The sequence below is a fragment of the Aquarana catesbeiana genome, linkage group LG11 (genome assembly GCF_042186555.1).
Source record: "Aquarana catesbeiana isolate 2022-GZ linkage group LG11, ASM4218655v1, whole genome shotgun sequence".
NCBI classification, from domain to species: Eukaryota; Metazoa; Chordata; class Amphibia; order Anura; family Ranidae; genus Aquarana; species Aquarana catesbeiana.
This window is the reverse complement of record NC_133334.1, coordinates 101,974,455-101,987,527: the sequence shown is the minus strand read 5'-3', so window position 1 is coordinate 101,987,527 and position 13,073 is coordinate 101,974,455. Positions and strand designations below refer to the sequence as shown.

The 13,073-nt window shown below is 48.1% G+C and overlaps 1 protein-coding gene across 1 annotated transcript in view; it reads left to right on the top strand.

Moving 5' to 3' along the window:
- LOC141111717 (uncharacterized) overlaps nt 1–13,073 on the top strand; it is a 491,097-nt gene that overhangs the window by 105,027 nt on the left and 372,997 nt on the right. Inside the window, 2 exon segments of the mRNA XM_073603861.1 lie at nt 4,197–4,243; nt 4,424–4,512. Coding sequence (XP_073459962.1) covers nt 4,197–4,243; nt 4,424–4,512 — 136 coding nt within the window.

Below are 13,073 nucleotides of genomic sequence, written 5' to 3'. Positions count from 1 at the left end.
TTCAGGCTTTTTTTCTGTATAGTTTCACCTGGTGTTCCTGCCAGTAACACACTTGTATATGTAAACCCTCACCTGGAAAAACAACCCATTTAATTTAGAATGGAAATGAAAGGCAAAACATCTTTGTATAGATATAAACAAACATTATAAACGCTTTTTTCCCCTTTTTTTATAAGTGATTACATACCCTCTTTTATTAGCTGAATAAAAGCTGGAGGAGGAGAAAAAGCAGCACACTGATCTTCCCAGTGAATGGCTGTCTGGGGTTGGGGGTATGTCAGGACAAGTCTGATAATTGGAGGAGAGCAGGCTGAGTTCCAAGCATAGCTAGAGAACTGACCACAGTGTGTTTTCCTGCTTAGCGTGGTCAGTTTTTAATAGGAAAGCAGAGATACTGACAGGAACACCAGGGATTTCACACAAAGGATACAAAAGAGAACAAGTTACTTTTCATAAAAGTACATGGTGCAGCAGGCACATAACAGGAATATGAAATGTTGGGTTTACATACTTTGTAATGTCCTAGGATAAGCATTGTCACTGTACTGTAATTATGGAGGAGCAGTATTGTCACCCCAGGGCATTCGATTTTTAAGACTACAGAACATTTCTTCTCATTTCTCTAACATACAACAGTGGGTTTTTGCAGCCCACAAAGGAAATTCGGGACATTGTAACCAATAACATTGTAGCGCAAGCAGGGAGGCAGGAAGGTATCAGCTCACTTGACTGTTGGCTTTTTTTTTTTTAAGAATAGATCTACAAAATATTTTCAATGGGTTATTTATCAGACCAGAATGGAGCAAATAAGAAGTTCAGGGTTTACATACACTTTCAAATAAAAATAAATTATGTGCATAACAACCAATCAGATTTTAGTTTTCATTAATTTTGTGAAAATTATTTTTGTAATCATTGGTTGGTGTGGGGTACTGCACATATTTGTTTATACAGTAAAAATGTATTTGAAAAAGCTTGTTCACACAGAGCACTATTATGTATGTGTAAATAAAAAATGTATTTTTAATAAAATGGAAATCAGATTAAATTCATATCATAATTTATATTTAAATATATGAAATAAGTACATTGTATTTTATTTATTATAAACAATTAAACTCGCCAAAAATATTTAGATACCAGACCTGAATTATATGCAGGATCTCAGTGGTCCACATTTTAGTAGTCTAATTATTTGTAATTTATAAATGGTATACATTTTTTAAATATATTTTTACCATCAATTATGGCATAGAAATAATTTGGTTGTTGTCAGATTTAAACTGTCCATGGACCTACATGGGTGGATTGAGGTGCAAGTACTATTTAACTATTTCTGAGGCTTCCACTTGACTAGTTTCTTTATATACATGCAAGCTAGGCTTAGTCAGGTGCATATGTTTATGTTCAATGAATAGGAAGAGGTATGGTAGCAAGATACTGTCCTTATTTAATAGGAAAAAAATAGCTACTGTACAAGGTTTTCAAATGTGTCTGACATTTAATCTCTTATGTATCCTGCATTGCTTAGGTAGGGGTGGTCAGTGGTGCCCACAGATATAAAACTGTTACCTTAATCAACCAAAAATGGGCAGACCAGCAGGCAGCTGTTATCTTATGCCTGTGTGTAATTTTAGAACTAACATGTTGTTTACAGTTTAAATAGCAGGTTGCAATTATTTCTATAACAATTTAATAGCAGAAAACACATACCGGTATTTTTCTTCTATAAGAACAACAGTATTATTGGCTTTAAATGACGATGTCTAATGTTACAATAATATGGCATCCTAAAAGGATTATATGTTTGTATTCCATTACTTCCAACACAAGTCCAAAAGGCACGGGTTTATTCCTCATTTTAGCATAGCCATGTTAATAATCCTTTTATGTGCTTATTGTATATCCAGAAACACTTGTACATAGACCAAATGCAGCCTAAATTTACATTAATTTATCCTGAATTGTATAGTTGTAGGTGGGGGCCTGGTGTATGGTACCTCAAAGCAGACTAAGTGCACACAACTTGCAGCACAATGTATTAACACAAAGTTCCAACAAGTTGACTGACAAGCCTAAATGAAGTCAAAGCCAATATAGGGGAGCCTCACAGCAGGACATATACAACAGTATCTATCTCCATCGTAGAAGACACACTAGGCGGCTTACTGTACCTGGCAGCATCTGACAAAGTAGGAGGCTGTAGAGCAGTGTGATAGTAGTAGCACCTTACACAGCAGAAGTCCCCAATGATGGACACGGCTTGATGCCCCTACTCTGACCCTCTTTCACTGGAACCTCTCCCTATTCTAGGCACACTGGAGAAGATTTACTAAAACTGGTGCACACAGAATCTGGTGCAGCTGTGCATAATAACTAATCCGCTTCAATGTTTTAGGCCGGGTTCACACTGGTGCGACACGACACTCGTCCTACTTTGGATCTGACTTTGCCCTGCGACTTTAAGTCAGAGACGTGTACGACTTCAATGGATGGGGATCCGACTTTACCAGGCACTGTCTGGTATAAATCTTGAGGGGGAAAGCCACACCAAATTTTAAATAAAAAACCGGCATGGGTTCCCCCTCTAAGAGCATACCAGGCCCTTCAGTCTGGCATGGATTTTAAGGGAAACCCCCTACGCGGAAAAAACGGCAAGGGGGTCCCCCCAAAGTCCATACCAGACCCTTATCCGAGCATGCAGCCCGGCCAGTCAGGAAAGGGGGTGGGGACGAGCAAGCGCCCCCCCCCCCCCCCAAACTGTACCAGGCCGCATGGCCTCAACATGCGGGGGTGGGTGCTTTGGAGCAGGGGGGCCTGCCAGAAGATACCGGAGAGTGGGAGAAGAGGCCGGAGAGAGCGAAGGAGTTGGAAGAGACCCCCAGAGCTGCCTAATAAATGACTTTAAAAACCTGTCTAGTGTGTTTTTTTTATTGACACTTTTTTCCCCCAGGTGAATGGGTAGAGGTACGATGTACCCCATACTCATTCACATAGGGTAGAGGGCCGGAATCTGGGGGCCCCTATATTAAAGGGGGCTCCCAGATTCTGATAAGCCCCCCGCCCGCAGACCCCAACAATCAACGGCCAGGGTTGTCGGGAAGAGGCCCTTGTATTCATCAACAGGGCGCCTCCCTGTCCCAAAGCACCCACCCCCCATGTTGAGGGCATGCGGCCTGGTATGGTTGAGCAGGGGTGGGCGCACGCTCATCCCCACCCCCTTTCCTGACTGGCCGGGCTCAGATAAGGGTCTGGTATGGATTTTGGCGGGACCCCATGACGTTTTTCGGCGTAGGGGGTTCCCCTTATAATCCATACCAGACCTAAGGGCCTGGTATGCTCTTGGAGGGGGAACCCATGCTGGATTTTCATTTAAAATTTTGCGTGGAATTCCCCCTCAAGATCATCAGAGCACAAGTCACATGCCAAAGTCGGATCAGGCAAGATGACATTCCGACTTTGATCCGACTTCAATGATATCCAATGGGCTGAAGTAGGATCAAAGTTGGACCAAAGTAGTGCAGGGAGCATTTTCAAAGTCGGACCGACATGTGTCGGACCAGTTAAGATGGCTCCCATAGGGAAACATTGATTTTCACACGTCATGCGACATGAGCTCCCAATGTCGGAGCGTTTGTCGCACCAGTGTGAACCCGGCCCTATTGTGAAAGCTTAATTGAACAAGTTAAAGTTAGAAGCTGATTGGTTAATATGCACAGCTGCACCAGATTCTGTGTGCACCAGTTTTAGTAAATCGACCCCACTGTCCCTAACCCAACCACTCGCACAATGCACGCCAATGCAGTGAGCCCATGCTTTTTATAAGCACGGCCCTCACTAAACATGGCCCCCAGGGTCATCCATGGTTGCAGCATCCAACCGGGCAGCTGCTACCCTGATTACATGTATGGAGGCTTCTGAGGAACAAAGTTTCTCTTATCCTCCATTCTCCTCCTGTAGCAGCACTGCGAAACAGCACACCTACAGCTAGGAGGCTGTACTGAACCTGCTTACATACAGCTATTGCAATCCTATGTTACAATTGTATAACTGCATACATTTACAATGATTGTTCCATTCATGTACTAATTTAATTGCTGATAGTCCAGGGGACATACCATTTAATGACTTGATAGAGATATCACTGAATATGAACATGAAATACTAATGATGTATTTTCTTACTTTCTCAACTAGCACTTGCCATCATGGGAAACTTATTTGCAGTACACATGCCCCCGAAGGTAAGGACATATACTACGCATTATTATATTCAGTAAATTTTAATCACAGATTGTACATATACAGAAATCATAATCTAATTAGAGCCTTTGTGGTAAACAGAAAGTGCTCAGACATTTGTATGACCAAACAGAATCAGAACTTGTCCAGTTATTTTAGACTCATATATGGTCTCTTTCCAGATTGTCCTGCAGGAAAAGTCTATTATGACTGTAACAAACAAAAAGGCGCCCCCATCCATAGGAGCTGCAAGACCATTGGTGCTGAATATGTAAGTGTCTTGTTATTTATGTATTTTGGTAGGGATGCACCGAAATTTCGGCCGCCGAAACATATCGGCCGAAAATGGCCTTTTCGACAATTTGCCTAAAGAGAAAAATGGCCGATAATGGAGCCGAAAATGGGGCAGGGCCTGGGCGCCCCCCGGTGCCGCCCATTATGGGGGTGTCGTATAGCGCAGAAGAGAGAGGAGAGCCGCCGCCTGTTTGTTTAGAGCGCCGGGAACATCACAGCTTTCATTTCAATAGCTGTGTGTTCCCCGCCGTGCCTGCCATCACATACAGCCCCTGAGGAGGGGCTGTATATGGCGGTGCGCACGGCGGGGAACACACAGCTATTGAAATGAAAGCTGTGATGTTCCCGGTGCTCTAATCAAGCAGGCGGAGGCGGCTCTCCTCTCTCTTCCCTCTCTTCCCCTGCACAGGCTGCACAGGGGACACTGGCAGGCTGGGCTGGCTGCACTGGGGACACTGGCAGGCTGGGTTGGCTGCATTGGGCACACTGGCAGACTGGGCTGGCTGCACTGGGGAGACTGGCAGGCTGGGCTGGCTGCACTGGGGACACTGGCAGACTGGGCTGGCTGCATTGCGGACACTGGCAGGCTGGGCTGGCTGCACTGGGGTCATTGGCAGGCTGGGCTGGCTGCACTGGGGACACGGACAGGCTGCACTGGGGACACTGGCAGGCTGGGCTGACTGCACTGGGGACACTGGCAGGCTGGGCTGGCTGCACTGGGGACAATGGCAGACCGGGCTGGTTTCACTGGGGACACTGGCAGGCTGGGCTGGCTGCACTGGGGACACTGGCAGACTGGGTTGGCTACATTGGGGACACTGACAGGCTGGGCTGGCTGCCCTGAGGACACTGGCAGGCTGGGCTGGCTGCACTGGGGACACTGGTAGGCTGGGCTGGCTGCACTGGGGACACTGGCAGGCTGGGCTGGCTGCACTGGGGACACTGGCTTGCTGGGCTGGCTGCACTGGGGACACAGGCTTGCTGCACTGAGGACACAGGCTGGCTGCACTGGGGACAAAGGCTGGCTGCACTGGGGACAAAGGCTGGCTGGCTCCACTGGGGACACAGACAGGCTGCATCTGACAGGCACTGGTGAGGCTGCATTGATCTCTTGTATCATGCCTGCAGTCTCTGACCATCTCCTGTATCATGTCCCCAGTCTCTGACCATCTCCTGTACCATGTCCCCAGTCTCTGGCCATCTCTTGTACCATGTCTGCACCATGTCTGCAGTCTCTGACCATCTCCTGTACCATGTCCGCAGTCTCTGACCATCTCCTGTACCATGTCCGCAGTCTCTGACCATCTCCTGTACCATGACCGCAGTCTCTGACCATCTCCTGTACCATGACCGCAGTCTCTGACCATCTCCTGTACCATGTCCGCAGTCTCTGACCATCTCCTGTACCATGTCCCCAGTCTCTGACCATCTCCTGTACCATGTCCCCAGTCTCTGGTATTTTGCCATGTGAAAAAACAAGTGTCAAATGCTGCAAAATGCACAGTAAAAAACACGCAACTCACAAAAGGCCAACAAGTCCCATAAGCCACATATAGCACAGCCCATTTAAATCAACGGGCTGTCCTATGCATGTCACAGGAAAAACAAGCCACAAAATGTGCGCTCCCACTATGCTAGATGTGAACGGGCCCTGAAAGTGAAATTGGTGCGTTAACACAATGAGGCTCCATTCACATCTGTGCGTTTCCTTGCATTTCAAAAATGCGCTGCACCAAAAATTGAAATAAAAAACGCACCAAACTCCGCTCTTAAAAAAAGTTCTGAAGCTTCTTTGGGGTGATTGCGTGTGTAGGGCAACACATTCAGGTGGGTGGGCTGCCCTGTGTGTGATAATGCTCCAAACGACCTCCCCCCTTGCTAAAAAAAAACCCCACATGTGGGAATGCGAGTTCCCGCTATGCAGAGATATGAATGGGGCTTGACAGCTGAGTGTTTCTGTCCACTCCCTTCTATGTACTTATATGAAGATGGCCATACACTATGCAATCTGATTGTATATTGTGTATTTAGTGAGAAGGGTGATCACTGATTAATTGAATTTCCTTTAAAAAACGTACAGCTGGGAGTGGGAGGGTAGATGATGCAGGGTGTGTGCTAATGAGGTCAGCTGGTCAACTCCTTCCTGTGTCATAACCTAAAGTCTGTAAGGACGTAAGACAGAAGCAATAGATACATTTGGAATCATGGATGAAGGACTATAAGGTACGTGTCTGTAGATTTTATGGAAAGCTTTGATATTTTTGCAAAAAAAGTACATAAATGCTGTATTGGTGCATAGGGGAGCTGGAATTTAGAAGGAAAAAAAATAGGTGAACTTAGCCTTTAACCACAGACTTCTGGGCATACAGTTGTGCTCATAAGTTTACATACCCTGGTATAATTTATGATTTCTTGCCCATTTTTCAGAGAATATGAATGATAACACAAAAACTTTTCTTTCACTCATGGTTAGTGTTTGGCTGAAGCCATTTATTTTCAATCAACCGTGTTTTCTCTTTTTAAATCATAATCACAACAGAAACTACTCAAATGACCCTGATCTAAAGTTAACATACCCCAGTTCTTAATACCGTGTATTGCCCCCTTTAACATCAATGACAGCTTGAAGTCTTTTGTGGTATTTGTGGGTGAGGCTCTTTATCTTCTCAGATGGTAAAACCTCTTGGCAAAAAGCCTTCAGTTCCTGTAAATTCTTGGGCTGTCTTGCATGAACTGCACGTTTGAGATCTCCCCAGAGTGGCTCAATGATATTGAGATCAGGAGACTGAGATGACCACTCCAGGACCTTCACTTTATTCTGCTGTAGCCAATGACAGGTCGACTTGGCCTTGTGTTTTGGATCATTGCCATGTTGGAATGTCCAAGTACATCCGATGCACAGCTTCCTGGCTGATGAATGCAAATGTTCCTCCAGTATTTTTTGATAACATACTGCATTCATCTTGCTGTCAATTTTGACCAAATTTCCTGTGCCTTCGTAGCTCACACATCCCCAAAACATTGGCGATCCACATCCGTGTTTCACAGTAGGAATGGTGTACTTTTCCTCATAGGCCTTGGTGACTCCTCTCCAAATGTTTATGGTTGTGGCCAAAAAGTTAAATTTTGGTCTCATCACTCCAAATAACTTTGTGCCAGAAGGTTTAAGGCTGGTCTCTGTGCTGTTTGGCGTTTTGTAAGTGGGATACTTTGTGGCATTCGCGTAGTAATGGCTTTCTTCTGGAAACTTAACCACGCAGCCCATCTTTCTTCAAGTGCCTACTTATTGTGCATTTTGAAACAATCACACCACATGTTTTAAGAGAGTACTGTATTTCACCTGAAGTAATTTGTGGGTTTTTCTTTGCATCCCAAACAATTTTCCTGGCAGCTGTGGCTAAAATTTTAGTTGGTCCACCTGAACCCCTCATTTTCCACTTCTTGATTAGAGTTTGAACACTGCTGATTGGCATTCTCAATTCCTTGGATATCTTTTTATATCCCTTTCCTGTTTATACAGTTCAACTGCCTTTTCCCGCAGATCCTTTGATAATTCTTTTGCTTTCCCCATAACTCAGAATCCAGAAACGTCAGTGCAGCACTGGATGAAAGATGCAAGGGTCTGTCAGGAGTCTAGAAACTCATTGACCTTTTATACACACAAACTAATTAACTGCTTCCCGACCGCCTCACACAGATATACTGCGGCAGAAGGGCACATACAGGTAGAATCACATACCTGTACGTTGCCCTTTAAGAGGCAGCTTGCGGGCCCACCGGGATCTCCGTGAGTCGAATAGCGGGTCCTGTGGACTCGATGTCCGCGGGGATATCCGCGATCGTCTCATGGTGAGGAAGAACGGAGAGTTGCTAATGTAAAAAAGCAACTTCAACTCCTCTCTCCTCTATTCTGCTACTGACCACCTCTATGACAAAATCTCTCCCCTGTCCTGCCCCAACCAAGCCACGTCCATCTACAATAAATCTCTGTCCTCCACCCTAGACAAGCTCGCTCCCCTCACTACACGCAGAATCAGGCCTCGACCCCTACAACCCTGGCAAACAGATGGCACTAAAATTCTCAAAAAACGTAGTCGCGCTCTTGAGCGTCTGTGGCACAAGACTAAGTCTCTCAAAGACTTCAACCAATACAAATCTGCCCTCCAAAAATACTATTCTTTCCTCCACACTGCCAAGCAAACCTATTTTACAACTCTTATGCCGCGTACACACGAGCGGACTTTCTATCCTACTTGGTCCGGCACACTTTCCGACGGACTTTGTCCGCCAGGTGCGCCGGACTTTAAAACGAACGGACTTGCCCACACACGCCGGGATTTTCCGGCGGGCTAAGTCCGCCCGTCTTTCCGACGGACTTTCGCCGGAGTTCCGGCGGACTTTCAGAATGAACGGACTTGCCCACACACGGACAAGTCCGTTCATTTTGAACGTGACTCAGGTGCGACGGGACTAGAAAAGGATGTCAATCTTGCCGCTTTTATCGGCTAGATTGACACCTTGCGAGCCCCGTCGCGGGGCATACCAGGCCCTTAGGTCTGGTATGGATTATAAAGGGGAACCCCGCTACGCCGAAAAAACGGCGTGGGGTCCCCCTAAAATCCATACCAGACCCCGATCCGAGCACGCAGCCTGGCCGGTCAGGAAAGGGGGTGGGGACGAGCGAGCGCCCCCCCCCCTCCTGAACCGTACCAGGCCGCATGCCCTCAACATGGGGGGTGGGTGCTTTGGGGGAGGGGGGCGCCCTGCGCCCCCCCCCCCCAAAGCACCTTGTCCCCATGTTGATGAGGACAAGGGCCTCTTCCCGACAACCCTGGCCGTTGGTTGTCGGGGTCTGCGGGCGGGGGCTTATCGGAATCTGGGAGCCCCCTTTAATAAGGGGGCCCCCAGATCCCGGCCCCCCACCCTATGTAAATGAGTATGGGGTACATGGTACCCCTACCCATTTACCTAGGAAAAAAGTGTAAGTAATAAAACACACCACACAGGTTTTTAAAATATTTTATTAAACAGCTCCGGGGGGGGGGGTCTTCTTCCGGCTTCGGGGGTCCCTCCGCTTCATCTTCTCCCGGCGTCCGGTTGGTTCTTCTCCGCTCTCCGGCCTCTTCTCCCGGTGTCGCAGGTCTTCGGCCGGCCCCTCCGCTCTCTTCATGTAGCTCTATTGCGAGCGGAGGTCCGGACTTCTGGGCTTCTTGGCTTCTTGGCTTCTTAGCTTCTCTTCTCTTCTCTTCCCCCAGATGTTGACACGACGCTCTCTCCGGCTGGACTGGTCTCTGAGGGCTGCGTTGTGACTTATATAGGCGGAGACCCCGCCCCCATATGATGTCACAGTCCTTGGGCATGCTGGGACTGTGACGTTTTAGGGGGCGTGGTCGACCACGCCCCCTAAAACGTCACAGTCCCAGCATGCCCAGGGACTGTGACATCATATGGGGGCGGGGTCTCCGCCTATATAAGTCACAACGCAGCCCTCAGAGACCAGTCCAGCCGGAGAGAGCGTCGTGTCAACATCTGGGGGAAGAGAAGAGAAGAAAAGCCAAGAAGCCAAGAAGCCAAGAAGCCCAGAAGTCCGGACCTCCGCTCGCAATAGAGCTACATGAAGAGAGCGGAGGGGCCGGCCGAAGACCTGCAACACCGGGAGAAGAGGCCGGAGAGCGGAGAAGAACCAACCGGACGCCGGGAGAAGATGAAGCGGAGGGACCCCCGAAGCCGGAAGAAGACCCCCCCCCCCGGAGCTGTTTAATAAAATATTTTAAAAACCTGTGTGGTGTGTTTTATTACTTACACTTTTTTCCTAGGTAAATGGGTAGGGGTACCATGTACCCCATACTCATTTACATAGGGTGGGGGGCCGGGATCTGGGGGCCCCCTTATTAAAGGGGGCTCCCAGATTCCGATAAGCCCCCGCCCGCAGACCCCGACAACCAACGGCCAGGGTTGTCGGGAAGAGGCCCTTGTCCTCATCAACATGGGGACAAGGTGCTTTGGGGGGGGGGCGCAGGGCGCCCCCCTCCCCCAAAGCACCCACCCCCCATGTTGAGGGCATGCGGCCTGGTACGGTTCAGGAGGGGGGGGGGCGCTCGCTCGTCCCCACCCCCTTTCCTGACCGGCCAGGCTGCGTGCTCGGATCGGGGTCTGGTATGGATTTTAGGGGGACCCCACGCCGTTTTTTCGGCGTAGCGGGGTTCCCCTTTATAATCCATACCAGACCTAAGGGCCTGGTATGCCCCGCGCTCGCCGCAATAGGAAGATTTGTTTTTCCTATTGCAGCGAGCGCGAGATGCAATACCATCCCCTCGTGTCGTATTTGGTCTGTCGGACCAGCCTACACACGAGCGGGCTTTCCGTCGGACCAGCACACACACGAGCGGACTTTCCGCCCGAAACTGAGTCCGACGGAAAGATTTAAAACATGTTTAAAATCTAGGTCCGGCGGGCTTTTGGGAAGAAGTCCGCCGGAAAAGTCCGCCGCCGCCCACACACGGGCGGATTGTCCGGCACACTCTGGTCCGCCGGACCAAGTATGCCGGAAAGTCCGACCGTGTGTACGCGGCATTATTAACACCTTCTCATCCAATCCCCGTAAACTCTTCTCTACCTTCAACTCTCTACTTTGTCCTCCGCCACCTCCACCCACTGACTTACTCACTGCCCAGGAGGTCGCTAATCACTTCAAAAACAAGATTGATACAATCCGTGATGAAATCTCCATTCTCCAGCTAAGACCCCATGTCAACAGGTACAACTGACACTCCCCCTATTCAAATCTGCTCCTACAGATGAAGTTGCTAAACTCCTTTCTATCGCCCACTTAACCACCTGTCCCCTGGACCCTATTCCCTCTCAAATGCTACAGTCACCCTCTGATCCCATCCTACACTCTCTAACCCACATCTTCAATCTCTCCCTCACCTCTGGCATCTACCCTGATGCTCTAAAACATGCACTGGTCACCCCCATACTCAAAAAGTCGTCCTTGGACCCTACCAATCTTAACAACCTACGCCCTATCTCCTTGCTCCCCTTTTCCTCTAAACTCCTTTGAATGCCTGGTTTACAACCAACTGAGTGACCACCTCATTAAAAACAACCTTCTTGATCCCCTTCAATCTGGATTTCGCCCTCAACCCTCCACAGAAACTGCCCTTTTAAAACTCACAAATGACCAACTAACTGCAAAAACCAACGGACACTATTCTGTACTCCTACTTCTGGATCTTTCAGCTACCTTTGACACGGTTGACCACCCCCTCCTCCTCAAAAAACTTTACTCCCTCGGTCTCCGTGACTGTGCTCTTCAGTGGCTCTCATCCTACCTATCCCAACGCACCTTCAGTGTCACTTACAATTCTACTTCCTTCACTCCTCTTCCCTTCTCTGTCGGGGTCCCCCAAGGTTCTGTTCTTGGACCTCTTTTATTTTCAATCTACACCTCTTTCCTGGGTCAGTTGATAGCCTCTCACGGCTTTCAACATCATTTCTATGCTGATGACACACAAATCTATCTCTCCACCCCTCAACTCACTCTATCAGTCTCCTCATGCATCACTAACCTACTAACCGACATATCTGTATGGATCTCACACCACTTCCTCAAACTCAACTTGTCCAAAACCGAGCTTATAATATTTCCTCCCCCACGTGCCTCTTCCCCTGACTTCTCTGTCAAGAGCAATGGCAAAACCATCCACCCGTCCCCACATGTCAGGGTGCTAGGTGTTATCCTGGATTCTGAACTCTCCTTTCAGCCCCACATCCAATCACTTTCCAAAGCTTGCCGCCTCAACCTCCGCAACATCTCTAAACTACGTCCCTTTCTAACCAAGGAAACCACAAAGCTCCTGATTCACTCCCTGGTTATCTCTCGCCTTGACTACTGCAACTCACTCCTCATTGGCTTACCTTTAAATAGACTATCCCCCCTTCAGTCCATCATGAATGTGGCTGCCAGACTCATCCACCTTACAAACCGCTCAGTGTCTGCTACCCCACTCTGCCAATCCCTCCATTGGCTACCACTCGCCCAAGGAATTAAATTCAAAATACTAACAATAAGTTACAAAGCCATCCACAACTCTGCCCCAGCTACATCACTAACCTAGTCTCAAAATACCAACCTAATTGCCATCTCCGTTCCTCCCAAGACCTCCTGCTCTCTAGCTCCCTCATCACCTCCTCCCATATCCACCTCCAGGACTTCTCCCGAGCCTCGCCCATCCTCTGGAATTCCCTACTCCAATCTGTCAGACTGTCTCCAATTCTATCCACTTTTAGGCGATCCCTGAAAACTTTCCTCTTCAGAGAAGCCTATCCTGCCTCCATCTAACAACTGCACTATTTTCTCCATTAGCTCATCCCCCACAGCTATTACCCTTTTGTATAACTTGACCCTCCCTCCTAGATTGTAAGCTCTAACGAGCAAGTCCCTCTGATTCCCCCTGTATTGAATTGTATTGTACTTGTACTGTCTGCCCTAATATTGTAAAGCGCTGCATAAACTGTCGGCGCTATATAAATCCT